General features: G+C 46.6%; 2 protein-coding genes across 2 annotated transcripts; one reads left to right on the forward strand and one right to left on the reverse strand.

Moving 5' to 3' along the window:
* Window positions 1–189: 189 nt before the first annotated feature.
* On the reverse strand, window positions 190–15746 carry LOC125441545 (FAST kinase domain-containing protein 2, mitochondrial-like). Its single transcript, XM_048512154.1, has 7 exons — window positions 15385–15746; window positions 10752–11551; window positions 6453–6556; window positions 4208–4316; window positions 3452–3575; window positions 2234–2373; window positions 190–267 (listed from the first exon to the last, which is right to left on the reverse strand). The coding sequence occupies exons 1-7, from the start codon at window positions 15392–15394 to the stop codon at window positions 190–192; spliced, it is 1365 nt and encodes a 454-aa protein (XP_048368111.1). The 5' UTR covers window positions 15395–15746.
* On the forward strand, window positions 15481–21930 carry LOC125441546 (putative malate dehydrogenase 1B). Its single transcript, XM_048512155.1, has 4 exons — window positions 15481–15664; window positions 16504–16616; window positions 19868–20002; window positions 21742–21930. Exons 1-4 carry the CDS (start codon window positions 15643–15645, stop codon window positions 21928–21930), a joined length of 459 nt encoding a protein of 152 aa, XP_048368112.1. The 5' UTR covers window positions 15481–15642.
* Window positions 21931–25698: the final 3768 nt, after the last annotated feature.

A 25698-nucleotide genomic window follows, 5' to 3' on the forward strand; every position in this document is an offset into this window, starting at 1 on the left:
TGGCCATGCTGGCAGAGGCTGTTGGGAACTGTAGTCCATAACATCTGGAGTGCCAAAGGTTCGCCACCATGGTTCTAGCTGGTTAATTTAAGATCTTATTTCCACATGTTCTATGGCAATCTATAGCAACATTTCAAAAGGCGGAAACAAACAGAAATTTCGTCACAGTTTCGGATACCGCAGGAAAATCTACACATCAGAGTAATAGCCCAATCCAGAGGCTGCGGCAGCCAGGGAAGAGGCCGAGGCTGCGCCAACTCCAGTGGGCTTCCAGAGAGCACAGGAAGGCAGCAAAAACCAGAAAGTTTCCAGCTGCCTGAAAAGCCCCCATTGCAGAAAAGGGACTTATGCCACCCTTTCATTCCTGGACTGAAATCCCGACAGAAGCCGACTAAGGTCAGCTCCACCCCTGGGAACACCCTGAGCCATCCCCTAGCTGCGCCAGCGCTCATGTTTGGGACAGCACAGCTCTGGGACTTGGGGCCACTTCCGGGTGAGGCACCCATGGAGTTCCACGGCAACCGCCTGCCTCCCAATTAGCCCTCCCCACCGGTGTAGGTGGCGCTTATTCCAGTGCACCGGTTCCAAGAGCAGCTTTTGCCCCCCACATCTGAGCAGGGCTGCCAGTCTGCCAACAGCCTATAGCCGTGGTGGCGAACCTCTGGCACTCCAGATGTTATGGACTACAATTCCCATCAGCCCCCGCCAGCATGACCAATTGGCCATGCTGGCAGGGGCTGATGGGAAGTGTAGTCCATAACATCTGGAGTGCCAAAGGTTCGCCACCACTGGCCTACGAAGTGTTTCCAAATAAAAGAAACACTGATTCATAGGCTCATTCTGTACATCAGAATAATGCACTTTCAAACTGCTTTCAGTGCTCTTTGAAGCTGTGCAGAATAGCAAAATCATCTTGCAAACAGTTGTGAAAGTGGTTTGAAAACGCATTATTTTGCATGTGCGGAAGGGGCCATAGAGTCGCTACGAGTTTGTTTGTTTGTTTGTTTGTTCTTTCAATTTATAAACCGCCCCATCCCCTAGGGGCTCTGGGCAGTGTACAACATCCACACATGCACAATTAATTAAAAATTCAATAACAATCAATAACAATCAATATGCTACCTGACAGCACTTAAAACTCGCATCAATGTAGTATAGATGATGAGCTGTATTAAAGATTAATTCCTCATCCTACAGGCTGGAGCCAGTATAACATGGCATAAAACTGCCCAAAGTGTTGGCATTGTGGTGAAAAAAAATGCAATTTATATTCATATGTGGTTGGAATGTCCAGAGGTTAAACAATTGTGGAAGCATGTCATATCATGCGAGGCAGATCCACTACAATCCAAAAGAAAACCTGAACAGAGTCCACTTCAGTTTTCAGCACATACATGCACTGCTCCCATTAGTTTGGTCGCTGAATCTGCAGTTACACAAAGCTTTTAAAAAGGTGGATCAGTAGCAATAGTTACAGTGGAACCTCACTTTTCATTGCCTTCGGTTTCATCGGTTTCGGTTTGCATTGATTTTTTCAGTGAAAAATTTGTCTCGGTTTTCATCGATTTGCCTTGGTTTTCATCGATTTGCAGTAAGGTGCAGGGGTTTGTGGAGAAAAATCACCCGGACAAAGCTGTTGCAGGCCGTGTCTGCAACTTGCTTAATTACAATGTCTTGCCCCATTTCAAACAAATCTTAAAGAAGCGTCAGAAACAGTCCTCTTTGGACAGCTTTCTGCTGCGGCATTGGTCCACTGGCTCTGAAGCTGGTCCTAGTGTTATTGTTTGTTACTGTTTTCAGCATTAAACACTATGTTAATTCACCAAAAAATGTGTTTTTGGTATGTTTTTGGGAGTGCCGAGAACGGATGAATTGGATTTACATTGATTCCTATGGAAAAGTTTGCCTCGGTTTTCATCGATTCTTTTCGGACAGATTACCAACGAAAACCAAGGTTCCACTGTATTCAGAATTTATGACCAGTGTAAAGGCAAATCTAGGATACAGCCCAGGGGTGGCCAACCTATGATGCTTCAGATGCTCATGGACTGCAATTCCCATCAGTCCCTGCCAGCTGGGTTGAAGTCTATGGGAATTGTAGTCCATGAGCATCTGAAGCACCATAGGTTGGCCATCCCTAATACAGCCCAAAATAGTCAGACCTGTACGGGAACTCGTTTGGCTCCTGCGAGGCTACCTATAGGTCTCTGAATACTCCTCGCCCCAATTTTACCTGTTTGGTGTCCCACAGATAGAAGGCTGATGCTGCGAAATCAGCTATTGCAGAAAAGAGTCTGGCGTTGCGGTACATAAGGTCACTGCAAGATCTCAGAATGGCCAACAGCCGCCAGAACGGAATTTCCTCGATATTGTCTAATATACATACAGAAGGGGGGTCAAAATAAAAACTTTTAGGTATGGTACAGAGATGCTTTGCCTTTAAAATGTAAAGGTAGTCCACTGCGGTGGCATCACATCACAAGAGGCAGACTATATTTACAGAGTGGTTTGCCATTGCTTTCCCCAGCTGTTTTAGCTTTAAAAAGGGCTTGGACAGATTTATGGAGGAGAAGTCGATCTATGGCTACCAATCTTGATCCTCCTTGATCTCAGATTGCAAATGCCTGAGCAGACCAGGTGCTCAGGAGCAGGAGCAGCAGCAGCAGGCCATTGCTTTCACATCCTGCATGTGAGCTCCCAAAGGCAAGGTGGGCCACTGCGAGTAGCAGAGAGCTGGACTAGATGGACTCTGGTCTGATCCAGCAGGCTAGTTCTTATGTTCTTATGTACACTTTATCCCCAGCAAGCTGAGACATGGGAAGACATATCCCATGGGAAGACATATTATTGTGAATACAAGAGTAAAAGAAGGAGGATTTATACCCCACCCTTCTCTTCTGTAAGGAGACTGAAGGTGGCTTGCAAGCTCCTTTCCCTTCCTCTCCCCACAACAGACACCTTGTGAGATAGGTGGAGCTGAGACAGTTCCAAAGAACTGTGGCTAGCCCAAGGTCACCCAGCAGGAATGTCGGAGTGCGGAAACACATCTGGTTCACCAGATAAGCCTCTGCCACTTAGGTGGAGGAGTGGGGAATCAAACCCCAGTTCTCCAGATTAGAATCCACCTGCTCTTAACCACTACACCATGACAGACAGCAAAGACCTGCACACAATAAAATCCCGGACTTTATTTTGAGAGGCTGACACCTTCCTCCCCATGTCATAAGAATGAAGTGGTCTTGAAGCCCCCCTCAGTTACAGAATCCAGTTACCCTGTTGGGTTCGTGTGAGTTCACGTGTTCTAGAAACACAAGCCTAGAGACCGCCGGGGCTCAAGTCTTACTAACCAGAAGTCTTCCTCCAGCTTATAGGAAATGGAGACACGGTAACCAGATTGAGTTAGCTGAAAAGACGGGGAACGGACAGTTTGAAACGTTCCCCCGCGACTTACCTATTATTTTGTGACTGCAAGCATGCAGAATGGGAAGGGAGCGGTAATTCATCTCAGCCAGCACAGTGAACATGTGCTGAGCATTTGGGAGAGTCAGCTGATGGATCTGGCTCAAAATCTTGTTCTGAAAAGTAAAATGGGCTGCGATTAGAAAGGTAGGCAGGTCCCTGTCCTAACAAGGCAAGGATGGAAGATGTACTGCTGCCTGTTGTGAAGAGGAAAGAGCACAGCTTTTTCCCCGAGCACCTAGCCACAAGCGACAATTCAGAGCAAGCAGTGACTGAAAGAAAATCCTGGATGCTCCTAATTTCCACTACACTGAACATTTTTCCCCATTTATTTATTTTAAATATTTGTTAGCTGCCTCTCTTCCTACAGAGCTCGAGGTGGCTTACGGTACTAATAAAATACATTAAAAAACATTCAACCAAAATTTAAAAATAATAATTCAGGACTGTTTTAATTAAATGCAGTCCTACATAAAACAATCTTCGGCTGTATCGTAAAGATCAACAGTGACTGTTTCGACTGCTTATTCTCCATTTCTTTTTCATTCCGGTACACTGGTGTGTTTGCTTAGGAAACGGAATGCGAAAATTAGGGCGGGAACACATTTGTTTCTATTGAAGTCTGCCACTGCAACTGTTAAAATGAAATGGAAGAACAGCTGACTTAGCTATAGGGCAGCGCTCAAAACCTTCAGAGCAAAGATCTGAATCAATGTGGGGGAATTACAGATACGCCTCTAATTTTTACCTCCAATTTTATCTTAAGAGAGGGAGGTGAATCCTCTCCCAGACACTTCATCACTGTTTGCAGCATAAACACACTAGAGATCCTTTCAATTCGCTGCTCCACCACCAACCTAGTCAGAAAGATAATGGACACAGTCAGAAAACAAATACACACCAGGCACAAACATGTGTAGCAAGCAGAGAACATTAAGAACAATTCAACACTATCTTTATTTATTCAATTTCTGTCTCACCCTTTCCTGGCCCAAGCTGAGCTCAGAGGGGTCAACAATTTACATCATATATACAACACCATTTACATCATATATTAATTTCAACATAAAAATAAAGCCATCGATAGAAAACGTTAAAACACTAAGCTGCTTTTAGTGACGACCTAATAATATTTCTCTCCTTATAAGGAATTTTAACATCGTATACAATTTAAACAGACCTTAAGTGTGGGCGAGCAACAGTAGAGACCTATGGGACAGAAAGGCAAAGGAAAGAGAGAAGGGGGAGGGAAAGGGGAGGGTGGCCAGCAGATATACACTGTCAATATTGTAGGCCTGGATGAACAGCAGTAACATAGTGGTTAAGAGCAGGTGCACTCTAATCTGGAGAATCGGGTTTGATTCCCTGCTCTGCCACTTGCTGTGGAGGCTTATCTGGGGAACTAGATTAGCCTGTGCACTCCAACGTACTCCAGCCGGGTGACCTTGGGCTAATCACAGTTTTCTGGAGCTCTCAGCCCCACCCACCTCACAGGGTGTTTGTTGGGGGGGGGGGGGAAGGGAAAGGAGATTGCAAGCCACCTTGAGTCTCCTTATAGGAGAGGAAGGGGGGATATAAATCCAAACTCTTCTTCTTCACCTTAGAGGCCTTGTGGGAGCAAGTTAAATCCCACAGGGGTCCAGCTCTCACTTGAAAGACAATTCCACGAGATCAGAGGACAACCAGATATTTTTAAAGCTGGGGACTACTGGGAAATTACTGAACACTTTTTTTTTGGGGGGGGGGGGGATATAGCAGGAGAGGCCCACCTGCAGATATGACGTTCCCAGGCCATTTAGGGCTTTGAAGGTCAGTACCAGCACCTCGAACCTGAACCTGTACTCAATCTGGAGCCAGTGCAGTGGACAGCGCACTGGCTGCATATGAACTATCCGATAGCCCCGTGGTGGCGAACCTTTGGCACTCCAGATGTTACGGACTACAGTTCCCATCAGCCCCTGCCAGCATGGCCAATTGGCCATGCTGGAAGGCCAATTGGCCATGCTGGAAGAGGCTGATGGGAATTGTAGTCCATAACATCTGGAGTGCCAAAGGTTCGCCACCACTGCTTAGCCCCTGTAAGGGCCCATGCTGCTCAATTCTGGACCAGCTGTAACTTCCAGAGGAGCTTCAAGGGCAGCGCTGCAAAAACAGCAAGTTAAGAGGAAAAAGAGTTGGATTTATATCCCCCCCTTTCTCTCCTGCAGGAGACTCAAAGGGCTTACAATCTCCTTGCCCTTCCCCCCTCACAACAAACACCCTGTGAGGTAGGTGGGGCTGAGAGAGCTTGGAAGAACTGTGACTAGCCCAAGGTCACCCAGCTGGCATGTGTGGGAGTGTACAGGCTAATCTGAATTCCCCAGATAAGCCTCCACAGCTCAGGCGGCAGAGCCAGGGTGTCTGGAATGGATCCCAGCCGGCATCAACATACATTTATCACGAGCTATAATTTAATGTGCAATGTACGATAAGATGCAACTGTTATGCTGACCAAAATCCCCAGCATCAATACTTTTACTCTAGAGGATGTCCACAAGAAGAAGAAGAAGATAGAAGAAGGTAGAAGAAGAAGAAGGTAGAAGAAGAAGAAGAAGAAGAAGAAGAAGAAGAAGAAGAAGAAGAAGAAGAAGAAGAAGAAGAAGAAGAAGAAGTTGGATTTATATCCCCCCTTTCTCTCCTGCAGGAGACTCAAAGGGGCTTACAATCTCCTTGCCCTTCCCCCCTCACAACAAACACCCTGTGAGGTAGGTGGGGCTGAGAGAGCTCAGAAGAACTGACTAGCCCAAGGTCACCCTGCAGGAATGCAGGAGTGCAGAAACACATCTGATTCACCAGATAAGCCTCTGCCACTTAGGTGGAGGAGTGGGGAATCAAAACCCGGTTCTCCAGATTAGAATCCACCTGCTCTTGACCACTACACCATTCTGGCGCTAAATAACTATACCTCCTGCAAGGCAAAAGTATTAGACAAGACTCCTTTCTTCTGTGCTTACTGTAACCCATTCTGGAGCGCTTGGACATTCTTGCATTTTTCCATTCCTTGCAAAGTGCTGGCAATCACGGAAAGGCTTCGGTCGTTGAATCCATTCAGCCGCTCCTGTTCAAAACACGCAAAGGCATGGGAAAGGAGAGGAAGGCTGAGCAGACAGTTTTCAGCTCCCCTTCTGTCCAAAGGAAAGATTACGGGCTACAGAAGAACCACAGGTAATCGCGAGAAATTCCCAATGAGCTTGACTCTGGAGCAATGCATTTTCAGTTCAAATTCTGCATCAGATTGCTCGAGTGAGAATAAAGATGTTTAGTTACCCTGTTAGGAGCCGCGTGGTGTAGTGGTTAAGTGCTTGCACTGCCACTCACATGGTCAGGAGTTCGAGCCCCCTGTGGGTCAGATATCCTGGTAGCTGGCTCATGGTCAACTCAGCCATCCATTCATTCCTTGGTCGGTAAATGAGTATTTAGCTCATAGCTAGGGGGTAAAGAATAGCCAGGGAAAGCAATGGCAAACTACCTCACAAAAATGGCTTGCCTATGAAATCACTGCTTGCAGTGGTACCTCAGGGTCGGACACGACTGAAGGGGAAACTTTACTTTAGTTACCCTGTTAGCCACAAGATTATTCCACAATTACTCTTGCATTCAGGGACAGAGTAGGAGGTAAAATTGCCCGAGGAAGCTACTCTCCCCCCACAACAGAGCGGAAGGAAAGGCTTGTCATGGCTTTCAACCTGAACAGCAGCTACCAATGCCACTGTCACTTGGCACCCATCTGCTTTGCGTGTGTGTGTGCGGGGGGGGGGGGGGGGGAGAGGCAGGCACTGGTTTCTGGTGGCAGCAGCTCCTACCCTCTTTGCGAAAACCACCCAGCTAGCAGCAGTGGAACAGGAAGAGGAGGAGTTTGGATTTATGCTCCACTTTTCTCTCCTGTAAGGAGTCTCAATGTGGCTTGCAAGCTCCAAGACGACCGATTTGAACAGATTTGGGAAGTTTGGAAATATTAAGTTTAGCATTGTATATATATGTGTGTGTGTATGGTTTGTCCTTCTGTAATATTGTTTGATAGATACAGTAATTAAGAAGAAGAAGAAGAGTTTGGATTTATATCCCCCCCTTTCTCTCCTGTAGGAGACTCAAAAGGGCTTACAATCTCCTTGCCCTCCCCCCCTCACAACAAACACCCTGTGAGGTAGGTGGGGCTGAGAGAGCTCCGAGAAGCTGTGACTAGCCCAAGGTCACCCAGCTGGCATGTGTGGGAGTGTACAGGCTAATCTGAATTCCCCAGATAAGCCTCCACAGCTCAGGCAGCAGAGCGGGGAATCAAACCCGGTTCCTCCAGATTAGATACATGAGCTCTTAACCTCCTATGCCACTGCTGCTCAACAAAAAGTGATACACTGGAGTTCATTAATGCTAGAAATATAGACATCGCTAATGTTGTGGAAGGTTGGAAGTCACTATATCGAAATTAGATAAAATTAAAGTATCTGTTAACTATATAGATACATCCCTTTCTGATATTTTTTCTCTTTTTATTCTCTTTCCTTTCTTACTTGAATTGTTAGCTATATACTCTTTATTTGCAAAGTCTCACTATTGTGAGATATGAAGAGATTGAAAAGAGTATATCTATTGTATAAGTTCTCTATTTTCTTTTTTGAAATTTGACGTTTTATACTTTGTATTACATGCTCAGATTTGTATAATAAAGATAATTTTTTTAAAAGGTATTTGCTCTTTATTGTTAGTTGGACCCTTGTTCCACAATGCAGTTTGACACAATCTTATCTAACACAGGGCTATTTGTTATGGAGGCACCACATGGGGTTCTCCCAAACGTCTCCCCTGGCATTAAGGCCTGGAATTAGAGTCAAAGCTGAAGGAGCAGCCCCTGGCAAGCTCTCTGCACCTGTGTTATAAATGGCAGATCAGCACCAATAGCAGCTTGCCACAGTGACAGACAATTCCTGGGGCTGCCGAAGGGGGTGGAGTCCCTGCTCTATTCTTTGTTGATGGTGAATGTTCTGGCATGGCAGGAGTTGGCAGAGCAGAATTGGGAAAGCCACATGGCTACCCCCTCTCCCTGGAGCAGCAGTGGCGTAGTGGCTAAGAGCAGTGGCTAAGAGCAGGTGCACTCTGATCTGGAGGAACCGGGTTTGATTCCCAGCTCTGCCACTTAAGTTGTGGAGGCTTCTCTGGGGAATTCAGATTAGCCTGCACACTCCCACACACGCCAGCTGGGTGACCTTGGGCTAGTCACAGCTTTTCGGAGCTCTCTCAGCCCCACTTATCTCACAGGGGGTTTGTTGTGAGTGGGGAAGGGCAAGGAGATTGTCAGCCCCTTTGAGTCTCCTACAGGAGAGAAAGGGGGGATATAAATCCAAACTCCTCCTCCTCCTCCTCCTCCTCCTCTTCTTCTTCTTCAAAACAGGCTGCCTAAGCCCATAAAGATGACTAACATATAAGAGGTTGGCCCAGCGGGAATTCAGAGTGTAAAAGGGAAAAGAACCTTCAAACTGTTTCTCCTTTTCATAGCCTTCAAGCCCGTGTTCTGGCCTGTCTTTCTCACTCCCCTCTCCCCTGGCAATGAAGCAACTCATCTTTGTATCAGAAAGAAACTGGTCTAAAGTTTGCCTCTGCCACACATTCCTTAGGTAGTCCTAGGAAACTCAGCGTGCCATTTCCTATACAGGGTTAGTAGCACTGATGAGGTCGTATGTTTCCGTATTTTTTTGGTAGAAGAAGGGTATGGATTTATACCCCACCTTTCTCTCCTGTAAAGAGACTCAAAGGGACTTACAAACTCCTTTCCCTTCCTCTTCCCACAATAGACACCTTCTGAGGTGGGGGGGCTGAGAGAGTTCTGAGAGAACTGTGACTGGCCCAAGGTCGCCCAGCAGGCTTCATGTGCAAGAGTGGGGAAACAAATCCAGTTCACCAGATTAGAATCCACCGCTCATGTGGAGGAGTGGGAAATCAAACCCACTTTACCAGATTAGAGTATACCGCTCTTAACCACTATCCCACCTTGGCTGTCACGGGCTCAGAGTGGCTTCTTTCATCGTATAAAATACAATACAGTCAGTCTAAAAAATTAAAATCAGTATCTCCTACGTCTAAAACAGAGAGCAACTACAATCTTGGTGTAACGGTAAGGGGAGAGGGAACAGCAAACAGGGAGACCAAAAGTTGGTGGAAATAGCTGATTACACAGTTGCTGCCTCAACCATAAGCCTGGAGGAACAAATCCACCTTGCAGGCCCCAGAGAATAGCATCAAGTCATGCAAGGCCCTGGTTTCACTGGACAGTGCTCTCCACCAGGCTGGGACCAGAGCAGAGGCGTAGCTAGGCCAGAGTGCGCCCGGTGCACACTCTGGCTTTCCCCGCCCCCACGGCGCCCCCCCACGGCACCCCCTTTCACTTACCTTTAGGAAAGGAGCAGGCCGAAGAAGCCTGCCTGCGCTACCTGGGCCTGGTGGGAACTACATTTCCCAGGAGCCCCTGGGAAATGTAGTTCCCACCAGGCCCAGGCAACGCAGGCAGGCTTCTTCTCTGGCATGTTCCATTCCTAAAAGTAATGAGATGGAGTCTTGCCCAGAGTGTAGTGCAATGAAGGCGCTAATGGAAGGGTGCCGTGGGGGGGCAGGGGTTTTCCATTGCGACCAGAATTGAAGTGCGACAGTGGCTGTGCACCTGGTGGCCATCTCGCCACTGGACCAGAGTCAAGAATGCCCTGGCCCTTGACTGAGGCCAGCCAGATCCCTTTCGGGCCAGGAATCATCATAGGTTGTCATTTGCTGATTCCAGCACTCTTTGGAGTACGTAGCATGGTGTAGTGGTTAAGAGCAGGTGCACCCTAATCTGGAGAACCGGGTTTGATTCCCCACTCTGTAGCTTGAGCTGTGGAGGCTTATCTGGGGAACTAGATTAGCCAACACACGCCAGCTGGGTGATCTTGGGCTAGTCACAGTTCTTTGGAGTTCTCTCAATCCCACCCACCTCACAGGGTGTTTGTTGCGAGGGGTTAAGAGAAAGGAGACTGTAAGCCCCTTTGAATTTCCTTACAGGGGAGAAAGGGGGGATATGAATCCAAACTCCTCTTCTTCTTATTGTAAAGATTACGAAATAATGCATGTGAAGCACTTTAAATGCTGAAAGCACTACATGAACGTATTAAGAGTTTTCCTGCCTGTTTCTACATTTATAGCCCCCTTTGATATTTATGATTTGTTAATGAACTACACACTGCAGGCAGTTCTGAAACGTTATCTGGGCAGTCAAAGGTTCTGTGCCTTACCTGGCATACTCTCAACATTGTCTGAACTAACCGGGTGTTCTGTGGGACTCCAAGTTTCACCACAGCGTGCAGGCTGTACGCCAAATCGTCGCACCACATGTACTTGGCCTCTTCCATCACAGTCTGACAGAGCTGGCTGAACTGAGGGTGCTCAAACATCAGCTGTCTCTCATAATGCTTCTGGTCTTCCAAGAGTCTTTTGGTGAGCATCCACATCGTGGTAAGACAGTTGCTGATGTACTTTTGGGAAACCGGGTATCTTGGAAACAAGTCTAGGACATCACAGGGGGATACGCACTTCCGAAGGTCATCAAAGTACCTCTGGGTTATGGACTTCTCAGCCGTTTCTTCACTCAGACCTCTATTTGTCTCAGCGGTGACTGTGGAATGAGGTGGAGGCATGGTGCGTTCTACAGCCACAGGTCTACAGCTTTCTGTCTGATCATTTACCAAACTATTAGCGACTTCCTGTTTGTTTGAACTGGGCCCTTCTGTGCCAGTGATGAAGGCATCTTGAGAAAAAAACCTAACAGTTGACTGAAGCAAACAAGGGGATACATCCACCGGGCATCGCCTGAGGTAAAGGCTTCGTACAGTTCTTTTAGGTCCACTAGTCCCCAACGCATACATTCTCACAACTGTCCTCGAACAAGAGCTGATTGTCTGCATTTGCCTCATGGTCCTTATAAAACAGCCCAGTTTCTTATTCAGTTTGCAGCTCATCGTGCTGCAAAGAAAAATAACTTGACAAATCGCTAGCAGCGTAAACCAGCTGGCCGGAACTGGATCATGTAGGTCACCTAAGGAATGAATTAAAAATGGCAGCTTCGTGAACATGACTCGCTAGCAAGCTTTTATGAACAGTTTTACAAACACAGCTTCTACAACATCGAGCGGTCATGTGGCAGAACGCTCTTATGTACAACAATAGCGATTAACAGGGTGATTCTGTTCCCATACACAGAGCAATGTCTCAGTTTTGCTACTGAGATGGGAAATTAAAACTGGAAGGACTGTTGAGTTTGGAGCTCTAGATTTCACAAAAGCATTGCAAGAAATTAGTTCAATGATATAATATGTACGCTTCAGCAATAGCCAGAGATGAAGTATTGCCAGAAACTATTTAGTCAAAGTCATCAGCATACAGTCGAACAGAGAGTCTGCCCTTAATTTGCTTTCTGGGTTTCTGGGCAACTTAAAGACACATCTCCATTTAAAAAGTAAAATATTTGGCAAATAAGTTAAAGTGAATGCTTTGGTCTGTTTACATGCACATCTGTTGTCAGGCAGCCGGAGAATTCAGCCAAAGTGATATCTAGACTGGCAGGTGTTTCCATCCTTGGCTAATAGTAACCTTCCTAGAAGATGCCCCTGTCTATAGGAGCTCCACTCAGTGACGAAGGTATATATTTTTATGAGGTGGGTTTAGGGAGCGGGGCTCATGGGGCGTGGCCACGCCCCCTACCAGGAACAGCAGTCTCTTCTGTCCCTGCCCCCTCTCCAGCTGGGCCCCCAGCCAGCAGCCGTTCTGGCCTTGGAGAGCTGCTTTTATAAGAACTGAGGCTGGGGGTGGGGCTTGGGAAGGCGTGACCATGCCCCCAGGGGCGGGTGGGGATGTGGCCCCACATCCTGAGCCTCGCCCCCAGCCTCAGTGCTTATAAAAGGAGCTCCCGAGGCTGGGACAGCTGCTGGCTGGGAGCCCAGCGGGGGGGGGGGGGCAGGGGCAGAAGAGACTGCTGTCCCCGGCTTGGGGGGGCAGCTGGCAGCGGGGGAAGCAGGGGTGGAGCCCCATCTCCAGGCAGGGGCCAGTGGGGGTGGAGTCCCGTCTCAAGGCAGGGGGGAGCTTTGGACATGTAATGGGGGGGTTGAACCCGAGAACCCCCCTTACCTACATCCTGTCTAGCACGGGGTCCTCCAAGTGGTATCCATGAGCACCATGGCACCCGCCAAGTGGGTGGGGACAGGTTGGATTTTGCCCAGCCAGGCTTCTGGTTGGCCCTTGGAGATTTGACAGACTGTAAGGTTGTAGTGAATGTATGCGTTCCGACCTTGAGAGGTTCCCGCCGGAGGTTCCTGGCTCTCTGCCTGGGAAGGGGAATTTTGCTGTTTTGGTTATCTCTCGCTTGCTTGCTAGTCTGTGTGAAATTTTGCTTTGTTTACTCTATCTTGGCGGGAGCCTGTTTGACACCCTGTAAAAACTGTTGACCAAGATCTGGGGCTCCAGATCTCGCATCGCCCATATCCGACTAAGAATGCCACCTCAATAAAGAACTGAATACGGTTGCTTTTGCCTGGATGTTACTGGTTCGTTACACTGACTGCAGATTTTTTAAAATACTGCTTGGCAGTAGCAGCAGCCACCATAGCTTAAGGATCTGCACTGTCTGACTGAAGATAAGCTGAGGCCGCTGTTGTCCAGAGACAGGGCTGCCTCCCAGTACCAGCTGCCTGTTCCACACCCCCTGTCACAAATGCCCCCCAGAGATCCCGGAGAACCCCACAGCCGACAGCAAGGACCTCCAGGAAGCCAGAAGAAGAAATGGGAGACATGCCAGACATGCAAGGACCTCCAGGAAGCCAGAAGAAGAAATGGGAGACATGCCAGGAGAGCTGGAGCAACAAGAAGAAGCCACAGCAGTTCCAGGGAACAGGGTGGAGACGGCACAGCTCTAGCCAAGCTGCCATCAGCAGTGTTCAACAGCCTTAGAGAGTGGGGCAGGGTTGGCACAGCCCCAGTCAGGCTGCAATCAAGGTGGAGGGACAGGAAGGCTGAAGAGCCAGTCTCAGGCCAGCAAGACAAGATAGACAGCTCGTCAGGTCCACTCCTGAAAGGACTAAAAGGGAGTCACTGCAAGAGGGAGGAGGCTGGTGTGGTGAAGGGGCTCAAGTTTTCTGGAGTGCTGTTAACTACCTGACAATGGCTGCTGCAGAGAACAAGAGCACCTATGTGGGCAGGCAGGGGAAAACCTTTCCCACCCAGAAGACAACCATTCCAGTTTTGTTCAAATCTTTCCCAAAACATCACAGCAAAACAGGTTTGGGAAAGAGTGCAGAAAAGATGGGAGAAAACTGAAGTGCATGAAAGCACTGTGATGTAGCGAGGAAGGACATCTAAAAAAACCCACTTCTGGATAGTACCCTGTGCTACACAACTGGTGAATAAATTAGCCTCTTTCTGCCTCTGGTTTGAACATTCATAGGCTGTCGCAAAAGGAGAGAACGATTTGCCTCTTTTCATCAGAACTAAAGCTTAGGGTCACCCAAAGGAAAAGCTGCAAGCAGATTTAGGGCAGATATCAGAACCTATTTCTTCATACAGAATGTAACCAAACTGTTCTGAGCCAGTAACAACTAGATCCTTCACAAAAGATCCGGCAATAATTATATCTTTAAAGTCTTGTTAAAATGAGTTTTGTCATTTGGGTGCTGTGTGGTTTCCAAGCTGTATGGCCGTGTTCTAGCAGCATTCTCTCCTGACGTTTCGCCTGCATCTGTGGCTGGCATCTTCAAAGGATCTGAAGATGGATCAGAGGATCCTCTGAAGATGCCAGCCACAGATGCAGGCGAAACGTCAGGAAAAATACTGCTAGAATACCGTCTAACTCACTTGAAAGCCCACAAATTTCAAGTGATTCCGGCCGTGAAAGCCTTCGACAATACATTGAGTTTTGTCATTTGATCATAAAAATGCTATAGGTCCATTGTAATTGTGTGCTAATTTTAGAAGCTATGTATTTACGTTCACTGCATTACTAATGGTTTAATGCTGTTTATTGCTTCATGTATTGGTTTATCCTTAAGATTTTGATGGTGCAATGTTTTACCTTTTTATGATTTAATTCCTGCTCAAGATCTTTAGTCATACGGACCTAATAATAAAGGAAAGGGTCTCCCAATGGAAGGGCTGCAAGCACATCTAGGATTTCTTCACAGAGAATGTAACTAAACTTAAGGAAACACCTGCCACTGTGGTATCAGGTGGCTTTACAAGTGGATCAGCCAGGTTCTTGAAAGATTAGATAAGACAGTTCAAGGGAGCCTCTTTGTTTTTTGAACAGCACCAGAGAGCAGCAGGAAACAACTAACGAAACTTGGTTGTGGGTGTTGTGTCTATCCAATAATGCCTCTACGTTCAATTCCAGACTTCTTTATTCAAGCTCAAAACCAAGCAACATAAAGCACATCCAATAGCTGCATTCCCTCCCTCTCTTTTGATACTGTTACATACAATTCTCTTAAAGGGACACACACACTACACCACAGTGGGGTTTCCCAGAGGCAGCAGGCTGGCCATTGGAAGAAATGGGGGCACTGAACTTTGGCGCTGGATCTAGCCAGGCCTATAGTTGGAAGAAATCGTAGTGCATGAATATCTTGAAGGCCAGAGATGGACACCCCTGGGCTGCTTGACTTTTATTTCGTTAAGGGCGGCAACCCGTCTGCAAGCAGAAGGCCACCAGGAAGGCATCACGACACGTGTCTTCCATGCAGACGTTCCCAGGCGTCTCCAACTAACAGCAAAGGGAAGAGTGGAAAGCCTCTGACAGTCAGAAGAGGGGACTGCGGTAACCGCCGCCCGCCCCCCGTCTCTGGCCGCCATGCAAACCGCGTGGGGAGACCCTCGGGGGCTCACCCCTTCCCATCGATTCCACGCGCTCCCTTTTCTTACCGGCGTCTTCTGCTTGCGTCGCACGCGCACCCCTGCACCAGCCGTCACATGACCCAATCACGCCGCCAGGGCCTCTAGCGATGTACGGCTCCCGACAAGGGACAAATTAGCCTTTTTCGCCCAGAGGCGGGGGAGAAGGACGCTTGCGGCGTTGCTAGGCAACCACTCGCACGACGGAACGCCGGCCGCAGAACTCTCCGTCTCAGGCGGGCGGCTTCTTCCATGGCCAAGTTCGTGCTCGCAGGTGAGGCGAGGAGACTCCCTCGTGGGAAGGGACAGCGAGGAGTAATCTTTCCTGCACTCGCGCCCTCTCTCACCACTAGCGTTTGAACAGGGATGTGTGTTTCGCTTCTGAGCATGCGCAGAAAGCTCTCCGCTCGCCAAATAGCAACGCGCGGGGAAGGTTATGTTGCTTCTGAGCTTGCGCAAAGCGCTCTCAGCGCGCCATCTGGCGGCGCGCAGGAAAGGTGCATAGTGGAAAGTTTTCCGGGCTCAACTGTTTGTTGTGGGCTTTCCGGGCTGTGTGGCCATGCTCTGGTGAATAAACTGAATAAAGTGCTCTTGCAGGAGCACATTATTCAGTTTATTCCTACTTCCTTGTAATCTTATTGTCCCTACTACCCTTATGATTCTGTATTTTATGGTGTAATTCATTGTTTCATTGTCCTAATTATGACTTGTATGCAAAAAGCTTTTTAAATCATCAAATGGCTAATGTTGACAAGGTCACAATTTTTTATTTTATTTATATATCAAATTTCTAAACTGCCCACCCCCGAAGGGCTCTGGGCGGTGTACACCAGGCTAGAAACAATATTACATATAGGCCAAAACAACAGTACACAGAATAAAATAAATTAAATCAAGTTAAAACAATTTACAAAATTCATAAAACTAGCAGCATCAATACAGTGCAATACAGTACAACAAAAAAAAGTGTGGCGCCCGAACCCAAGGCCGGGTGGGGGTAGCAGTGTAGATTAGATGTTATATTGGGCGTGCCGATGATGGAATGGCACGCAACACAGGGGCTGTTCTCATCTCTCATCTTACTGTTCTCATCTTTAACCGTTTAATTTCCAGGTAGGGCAAACTGCCCCTACTACGCTAAAGCGGAACTCCTAGCTGACTATTTGGAGAAAAATTTGCCTAACTTTCGGATACATAAGATTACTCAGCACCCTGACAACTGGGAGGTAAATGATGCGGGTTCACTTCTATGCTCCGCTGAATATCGTTCTGCTTCCATTATTTTCTTTCCTGCTTTCAGTTCTAATGGATCTGGACATTTGGGCAATAAAGAACTTACTAACTTGCGGCCTAATTTGCATCGCCTTTGAGCTGATGATTTCCTCAATAAAAGCTACCAATATTCCTTTCTGTAGGTCTGATATATTTCTTTCCAAATGTATATATTGACATTTCCAAAAGAGATGGCTGTCTGAAGCGCCCCAAAAAACTCTGGCTGCAGTAAATACTCCATGACAAATTAAGTGGGGGGGTGGGGCGGAGTCAGTGTCACAACCAAGCAGCAAATAAGAAATTTTACACTGAATCAGTCTCCCAGCACTTTGCTGTCTATCTTTACAACATTTTACAGGAAAAAAAGTTCCAACAGTAAACTATACAGAACTCAATACCCAGATGAATTCTCTGGTGTTGAATAGTTTTATCAACTCAAAGAGAAATTCAGAAAAGGACAGTTTACAATAACTTTATAAAAACAGTTACAGTCACTGTATTGGTTCAAAAGAAAGCCTGTTCAATAGACAGCACAGAAAAGAATTCATTTCTAAGCCACTGTGCCAGCTGGTATCCAAATAAATGCTCAACCACATCGGCACTTAGAAGATAGAAGATTTGTGTCGTATGCAATGCTCTTTCTAAGTCAATACAATTCCATTCAATATTCAGAAGTTGTCCTTCCTGCCATGAGAATCTACAGCAGATCGTGGTCCAAGATGGATTTGTGAGTTCTGTCCCTGGAGTGAAAATTGGGACAACTTCTGAATATCGAATGGAATTGTATTGACTGCCACAAGCCTGATACAGTGTAGACTTTCTTACTTGCTGCTCAGTACTGCAATAATACTGTTCACACCTTCTCAAAGGCTCTTTGTCACTGGGCCATTGGTGCTGATGTGAGCATTCTCTGTGGAAAGTGGCAACATTCTATCTTTGAAGGGCTGATTTCCTAAGGGCTATCTGGCTACGACATATGTTACCTGTTGATCGCCAGGGTTGATTCAGCAGATCTGGCTGGCTAGGTAGGTGTTCCCTACCTCCTTCACCACTTCAGATATGTCCTTCCCGAAGCTATGTGCTCAGTGGAAGAGGATAACCATTCCAGATAGAACAAGAGTACTGTTTGTCCATCAAGGGTATACAATTCACATATAATGGCCCACAAGACATTGGGTCAGAGGTTCTTAATGAACATAAGAACATAAGAACAGGCCAGCTGGATCAGACCAGAGTCCATCTAGTCCAGCTCTCTGCTACTACTTTCGCAATGATGGTCCACCAGGAGTGCCTTTGGGGAGCTCTCTCCGTGCAGGTTAGCTGAAAGCAATATTAGCCTTCTCGACAACCTGCTGTCGACGCACCTGGACTGTTAAGGCATTTGCAATCTCAGATCAAAGAGGATCAAGATTGGTAGCCATAAATTGACTTCTCCTCCATAAAATCTGTCCAAGCCCCTTTTAAAGCTATCCAGGTGAGTGGCCATCCGCCACCTCGCTGTGGCGGCATATTCCAAAGAGCACCAATCACCGCGTTGCGAAGAAGAAGTGTTTCCTTTTATTAGTCCTAATTCTTCCCCCCAGCATTTTCAATGTATGTCCCCTGGTTCTAGTATTGTGAGAAAGAGAGAAAAATTTCTCTCTGTCAACATTTTCTACCCATGCATAATTTTATAGACTTCTATCATATCCCCCCTCAGACGTCTCCTCTCCAAACTAAAAGAGTCCCCAAATGCTGCAGCCTCTCCTCCAAAGGAAGGTGCTCCAGTCCCTCAATCACATCCTCGTTGCCCTTCTCTGCACTTTTTCTATCCTCGCCCGATATCGCTTTTTTTGAGATGTGGCGTGGAAAGAGACTGAACACAAGTACTCCAAGTCTCTGCGGTCGCACCGTGCTTTATATAAGGGCATGACAATCTTGCGAGTTTTATTCTCAATTCCTTTTACCTAATTATCCCCAGCATAGAGTTTTGCTTTTTTCCACAGCTGCCATGCATTGAGTTGACATTCCCATGGAGACTGTATCAGCCTTCAAGACACACAAATCCCTTTCCTGGTCACCCTGCTGACTGATAGCACTGATACCTGTAAGCGTGTATGTGAAGTTTGGATTTTTGCCCCTATGTGCATCACTTTACATTTTGCTACATTGAACTGCATTGCCATTTATTAGCCCACTCCACCTAATTTATCAAGGTCCGGCTTTGGAGCTCTTAGCAATCCTTTGTGTGGTTCTCCACCACCCTACATAATTTGGTATCATCTGCAAACTTGGCCACCACGCTACCCACCCCTACTTCCAGGTCATTTATGAATAGGTTAAAGAGCACTGGTCCCAAAATGGATCCTTGGGGGACACCACTCCCTACATCTCTCCATTGTGAGAATTTCCCATTTACACCCACCCTTTGCTTCCTGTTTCTCAACCAGTTTTTAATCCATAGGAGGACTTCCCCTCTTATTCCTTAATGAGATCTGTGTTGGAATCTAATTCCCAGTCATGCCTTGGCCTGATTTAGATAAGGACCCAAGGAGTACCCAAAGAGAAGGGCATTCAGCCCTTCCCTCACGTGGTTTTCTCAGCCTGAGATGGTTCTGAGGAACTGCCGTCTACCTTTGGGGATACTTACATGTGCTGATAGCTACACACAAGTTTTTACAGCTGGACAAGCAGAAACTCCACAGAGCCATTTTAGGTCAAGGTGAACAACTCCAGGGAGAAGGACAAAGCCCCCTATGCTTAAGCGCCTGGTGTCAATCTGAATTGGGCCCCCACACAACTGGGAAGTCACTTTCCATCAGGGAACTCCCAGGACACATCTATCCAGAATCCGTACAGGAGACACCTTGACTTTGTCAGTGCCCAAAATGGCCCTTCAGAATGCCACCATCGTTAGATCTACCTTCAGTATGCAGATATAGATACATATATAAGTGCTGTCAAGTCACAACTCTTTTATGATGACCACAGCAAGAGGGGGTTGCCATTGCTTTCCTCTCCAGAGCTTTCCTTAGCGGTACCCCATCCCAGGGGTACCCTGCCACCTTCCCGCAGATAGAGATACTCAACTATAAAACACAGGAAGCCCTTGACAGATAGGAAGCAATGGCATATAGCTGTGTCCTCTGGTCCTCTGGTCTATTATTGTTTAGAAGCTTCTCGGGACATAAAGTTTCATACTTACCTTGGGGGATTTTGTGTATAGAAATGGCTTCGGAAGATCTGTGAACAAAACGGATGGAAGCACAAGCACTCCCCAATTATTTGGAGAGAGTTGTTGGACCGTGGAGGAAAAGGCCTTCTTCTGGGAGGATTTAATGATTTCCTAGAACATGCTCAGGTAAGAGTTACTTTCTGTGTATTGTCGAAGGCTTTCACGGCCAGACTCAATTGGTGGTTATGGGCTTTCCGGGCTGTGTGGCCATGGTCTGGTAGATCTTGTTCCTAACATTTCGCCTGCATCTGCGGCTGGCATCTTCAGAGGTGTATCACAGAGGTGTATCACAGAGATACTGTGATACACCTCTCTGTGATACACCTCTGAAGATGCCAACCACAGATGCAGGCGAAGCTGGCGTGGAACAAGATCTGGAATGTTTCCATGACGCAACTTCAAAGCTCCAGCAATGACCAGTTACTTTCTGGTGGGGTTTTTTTTTCTTGGTCTTGAAATTTTGATAGCATTCGAGCATTTGTTTATCCTGCCTCTCCACAAATGTTGCACAGGGACTGCTTTCTGAACAACCATCAAAGTTTCTAACTGAAAATCATGAGATCTGGAACTCATGACTTGTGAGACTGCAAATAAAATGCAGAAGGAAGTTGTTGATTGGGACTGCTGAAAATGAACAATAATCAGGAATAATCAGGAAGTGGGCAATAAAATATTTAGCAGAATCTGGAGCTAGAAAATTTAAATCTAGAAAGGAAATGTCCTAGATGAACGTTGAGGTGGTATAGTGGTTAAGATCGGTGGACTTTAGTCTGGAGAACCAGGTTTGATTCCCTACTCATTCACATGAGTTGTGGCCTCTAATCTGGTGAACTGGAACTCCTGCCTATGAAGCCTGCTGGGTGACCTTGGGCTAGTCACGGTGCTCTCAGAACTCTCTCAGCTCCACTTACTTACCTCACAAAGGGAGAGGAAGAGAAGGTGCTTTGAGATTCCTTACAGTTGAGAAAAGCGGAGTATAAATCCAAACTCATCTTCTTCTTATGGTTCCACCTCTGGGATAGAGCCAGCGTGATGTTGTGGTTAAGAGCAGGTGCACTGTAATCTGGAGAACCGGGTTTGATTCCGCACTCTGCCACTTGAGCTGTGGAGGCTTACCTGGTGAACTAGATTAGCTTGTACACTCCAACACATGCCAGCTCAGTGACTTTGGGCTAGTTCCACTTCTTTGGAGCTCTCTCAGCCCCACCTACCTTACAGGGTGTTTGTTGTGAGGGGGGAAGGGAAAGGAGTTTGTAAGCCCCTTTGAGTCTCCTTACAGGAGAGAAAAGGGGATTTATATCTTAAAGCAAAAAAAACTTCTTATAACATCTATATCTTCTTCTTCTTTGTAATGGTAGAAAGTGCTTCCAAGTCAGAGCTGACTTACAGTCACCGCATAGTGTTTTCAAGGCAAGAGATGTTCAGAGGTTTTGCCATTGCCTGCCTTCGTGTCATGACCCTGGTATTCCTTGGAGGTCTCCCATTCAAATACTTGCCAGGCTGAGAGTATGTGACTGGCCCAAGGTCACCCAGTAAGTTTCCAAGGCCCCTTCCGCACACGCAAAATAATGCATTTTCAAAACCACTTTCACAACTGTTTGCAAGTGGATTTTGCTATTCCGCACAGCTTCAAAGAGCACTGAAAGTGCATTATTCTGCATGTGCGGAATGAGCCCAAGTCAATGGGGATTCGATTCTGGGTTTCCCACATCCTTGTCTGAAACCTTAACCACTACACCACTCTTGCTGTCCTTGCACACTTTCAAAAATGCATTCTGATCTCCAGGTCTGCATCAATCGGTTACAGAGGTGTTTGAGCTGCCTCTGGGTGGCTGCCTGATTGTTACCCTTTTTTTAATCTTCAGCATTACTATAATATCACATCAGACATGATGACAGCTGAGATGTGTCAAATAGCTGAGGAGAACTTGCAGACTCACAAAGAAGTTGAGCAAGAGGAGGAGGAGCTTAAGAGCCTTATCAACCCCTTACACATCTGGATCAACAGGTGGGAGGATGAAAAATTCCTCTATGTCACAAGTCAATTTGACTAGGGGTGTGGCGTATTTTCTAGATGGAATTTCAAGGAAGTTGTTATAATCTGTTTCTTTTCAGCAAAGGCAGCCATCAGAAAATGGAACAGTAGCTGAATCTGGGAATTATACGTAAATCAGAGCACCTTTGGTTTGGAATTTAAAGTTTCGCACAAGTTCTTAATACATCCTGGACTCCCTATACCAGGCTTGGACAGCCTCCTAACTACGTTGGGCATGTTTTCCTGTCTTTTCTGTGACTGGGCTGTTTTGATAGTAGCAAATGAGGTGTTTTATGCTTGTCTGTTCAGCCTTAGGAACTCCAGAAAGGTGAAGGTAGCCTTTTCCCCCACTTTCAAAGGCACCAGAGAACTGAGGCAAGTTCGTCAAACAAAAGTAAAATTCATTGAACACACTAAGAAGAAGAAGAGGAAGAGTTTGGATTTATATCCCCCCTTTCTCTCCTGCAGGAGACTCAAAGGGGCTTACAATCTCCTTGCCCTTCCCCCCTCACAACAAACACCCTGAGAGGTGGGTGGGGCTGAGAGAGCTCCAAAGAGCTGTGACTAGCCCAAGGTCACCCAACTGGCGTGTGTGGGAGTGCACAGGCTAATCTGAATTCCCCAGATAAGCCTCCACAGCTCAGACGGCAAAGCGGGTCAAACCCGGTTCCTCCAGATCAGAATGCACCTGCTCTTAACCACTATGTACACTAAATGGAATCAGGAGATATTTCAAATGACCAGGGGGCATACATTGAAAATGCTGGGGGGAAGAATTAGGACTAATAAAAAGAAACACTTCTTCATGCAACGTTTGATTGGTGTTTGGAATATGCTGCCACAGGAGGTGGTGATGGCCACTAACCTGGATAGCTTTAAAAGGGGCTTGGACAGATTTATGGAGGAGAAGTCGATTTATGGCTACCAATCTTGATCCTCTTTGATCTGAGATTGCAAATGCCTTAAAAGTCCAGGTGCTCGGGAGCAACAGCCGCAGAAGGCCATTGCTTTCACATCCTGCATGTGAGCTCCCAAAGGCACCTGGTGGGCCACTGCGAGTAGCAGAGAGCTGGACTAGATGGACTCTGGTCTGATCCAGCTGGCTTGTTCTTATGTTCTTAATGGAAATCAGGCAAGAGATAATTATATACAAACTTTATTATTTAGCACAGGCACAGTTTTTAATTCAAGTTTTAGGCTTCACAGTTGCATAGATATTGTAAGAGGTGTTTTTTTACTTCACGATGCTTCCGTTATATGTCACTAGCTAATGGATTCACTATGGCTTTGGGTTCTAACAGGCTGGTACCCTTTCACACAGTACACTTACAGCCTTGACACTCTTAGCTACCCACTTCACACAAATCTCTCTCCTGGTAAGCAAAACACTAATACACCAGACTGGGAATCCACCTACATGTATAATTTCCCTTCTAACTAGCTTAGGAATTCTTCTTCAACCCAAAGATATGTTCCTTTCACTTTTATTTATTGTGGAAAGTCTCACTACTATTCCACCATCAGCCTTGACCACTAAATAAAACTCCCAGTTCTCCTGTCTGTATTGTTTGCTTTCAGCACACACTGAACTTAGGATTTTTCAAGTCAGATTCACGCCCTGACTGAAATTCCCTCAGAGTAGATATTTAACAGACAGAGAAGGGATGATGTTAATGTGCAGGAATCCAAAATCCCTAAAACTTACAAAAGATTTCCTCTCTGAGAGATTCCTCCTCCCTCTGTATCAGCTGGGTATTCCACCAATCAGAATGCAGGTCAGCTTACCCAATCAGGGCACTTTGCCATTCCTAGGAAGTTTTCCCCATTCTGCTGTGAAAGCACCTTGTTCTACTGTCTGACTTGCACTTTTAAACCTCTGTGCTATCCATCACATTCCCAAATTACATTTTCCTCCTACTGTCAATTGCACTATGTCAGAGGTCTGTCTGTCCATGTAACCTTATGTGATGCAATCCTGTTAAATTTACCCTTTAAATGGGAAAATGCCCTTTTGCTCAAACATATGCAATAAAAAGTGACAATGACAAAAATGCAGATCAGCCTTTTTAAAGCTCAAGATAAATGAAAAAGAACAGTGCAATGTAAACATGAATGGTGAAAGTTGAACTAAATGCTGGTTTTGGTAGCTTGTGAGGGGTGAAATTTACTTGACAAAGTACTACAGTCTAAAAAAAATTGGGGAGAAATTTGTGGACATCTGGGATGAGTATCAGTCTGGATATTGCAAGAAAAATTACTCTGTCTTGCTCAAAAAAAAACAACCCAGCAGTAAAACTATAACCTTTAATAGAAATGTTTAAAAAGTACTATATCATTGATGGTGAACCTTTTAGAGACCGAGTGCCAGGGGCGGAGCAAGAGGAAATTGTGTCTGGGGCACATTTGCGCCCTGCGCCTGCCCCTGTCCTGCCCTGGAACGTCCCCCTCCAAACGTCCCCCTCCGTACAGCTCCGAAACACCCCAGTCACACCCCTGGAACACCCTTGCCGTGCCCCCGCAGGGGTGCACACCCAGTGCATCGCGCACCCCTGGCCCCCTTGGCGCTATGCCACTGCTGAGTGCCCAAAGTGGAACTACGGCACGCAGGCCCATAAAGAGGACTCTGAGTGCCACCTCTGGAACGCATGCCATAGGTTCACCACCACTGTACTATATCAAATAGCCCAAATATCAACAATAGAGAAGAAGACAATACATGGATATCATATAACAGACAGAAAAGGGATCCCAGAATATACACGAAAGACCCTGAATCTCTGTATCAATAATATCCCTTTGGCGAAAATCCTTGCAAATCAGTAGTAAGCATCAAGCAGACTTGCAGTAATTACGTCAACTGAGGTGAAATTAATGCTTGTCCTTCATCAAAAACATTTGATTATACCAATAGTGTACTGCTTGTTGCTCTGATGATAGAGGCTTAAGTACTCCATACTGTCTCTGGTTCATTCTTTATAATGAGTATCATTCTGTCTGAGGTAAGGTGGTGTGACCAGCATTCAAAGACATTCCTTGCTGAATGTTTCCCTGATGCGCACCCTGTCTCTTTACACACTTCCTGGGTTTTCCCAGTGTTAAGTTTGGATCAGCTGGATTCATGCAATTCAAAGCATCTCCTGCGTTTTTTTGTGCAGAGCAGCTACAAAGGTGTCCACCGGCTGGGGATCAGTTTGGGTAGGCTTTAGAAGAGAAGAAGAAGAAGAGTTTGGATTTATATCCCCCATTTATCTCCTGCAGGAGACTCAAAGGGGCTGACAATCTCCCTGCCCTTCCCCCCTCACAACAAACACCCTGTGAGGTAGGTGGGGCTGAGAGAGCTCCGAGAAGCTGTGACTAGCCCCAGGTCACCCAACTGGCGTGTGTGGGAGTGCACAGGTAAATCTGAATTCCCCAGATAAGCCTCCACAGCTCAGGCGGCAGAGCTGGGAATCAAACCTGGTTCCTCCAGATTAGATACACGAGCTCTTAACCTCCTACGCCACTGCGGCTTTTAGAGGCCGAGCTCGTGCTCGAGCGGGGTTTTAAGCTCGTGTTCGAGCGGGATTGCTCCAAGAGCAATCCTGAGCTGGTCTACTTAGAAGTGAGTCTCATTTTATTGCAGCCTGGGAGTGCAGTCATACGCCATTTGAAGTAAATGGCTTACAGCACAATCCTGTGCAGAGTTGCTATAGCCTAGGTGCATTGAAATGAATGGGCTTAGACCAGGGGTAGGGAACCTGCGGCTCTCCAGATGTTCAGGAACTACAATTCCCATCAGCCCCTACCA

Source organism: Sphaerodactylus townsendi, linkage group LG12 (genome assembly GCF_021028975.2).
Source record: "Sphaerodactylus townsendi isolate TG3544 linkage group LG12, MPM_Stown_v2.3, whole genome shotgun sequence".
NCBI lineage: Eukaryota > Metazoa > Chordata > Lepidosauria > Squamata > Sphaerodactylidae > Sphaerodactylus > Sphaerodactylus townsendi.

Coding starts and splice junctions, on each gene's coding strand:
- LOC125441545 (XM_048512154.1), bottom strand. Junction 2,374..3,451: donor TTGCAGTCACAAAATAATAG/GTAAGTCGCGGG, acceptor TATGTATATTAG/ACAATATCGAGGAAATTCCG. Junction 268..2,233: donor ATCTGTGGGACACCAAACAG/GTAAAATTGGGG, acceptor GCTCTCTGGAAG/CCCACTGGAGTTGGCGCAGC.
- LOC125441546 (XM_048512155.1), top strand. CDS start 15,643: ATGGCCAAGTTCGTGCTCGCAG. Junction 15,665..16,503: donor GGCCAAGTTCGTGCTCGCAG/GTGAGGCGAGGA, acceptor TTTAATTTCCAG/GTAGGGCAAACTGCCCCTAC. Junction 16,617..19,867: donor AGCACCCTGACAACTGGGAG/GTAAATGATGCG, acceptor TTTTGTGTATAG/AAATGGCTTCGGAAGATCTG.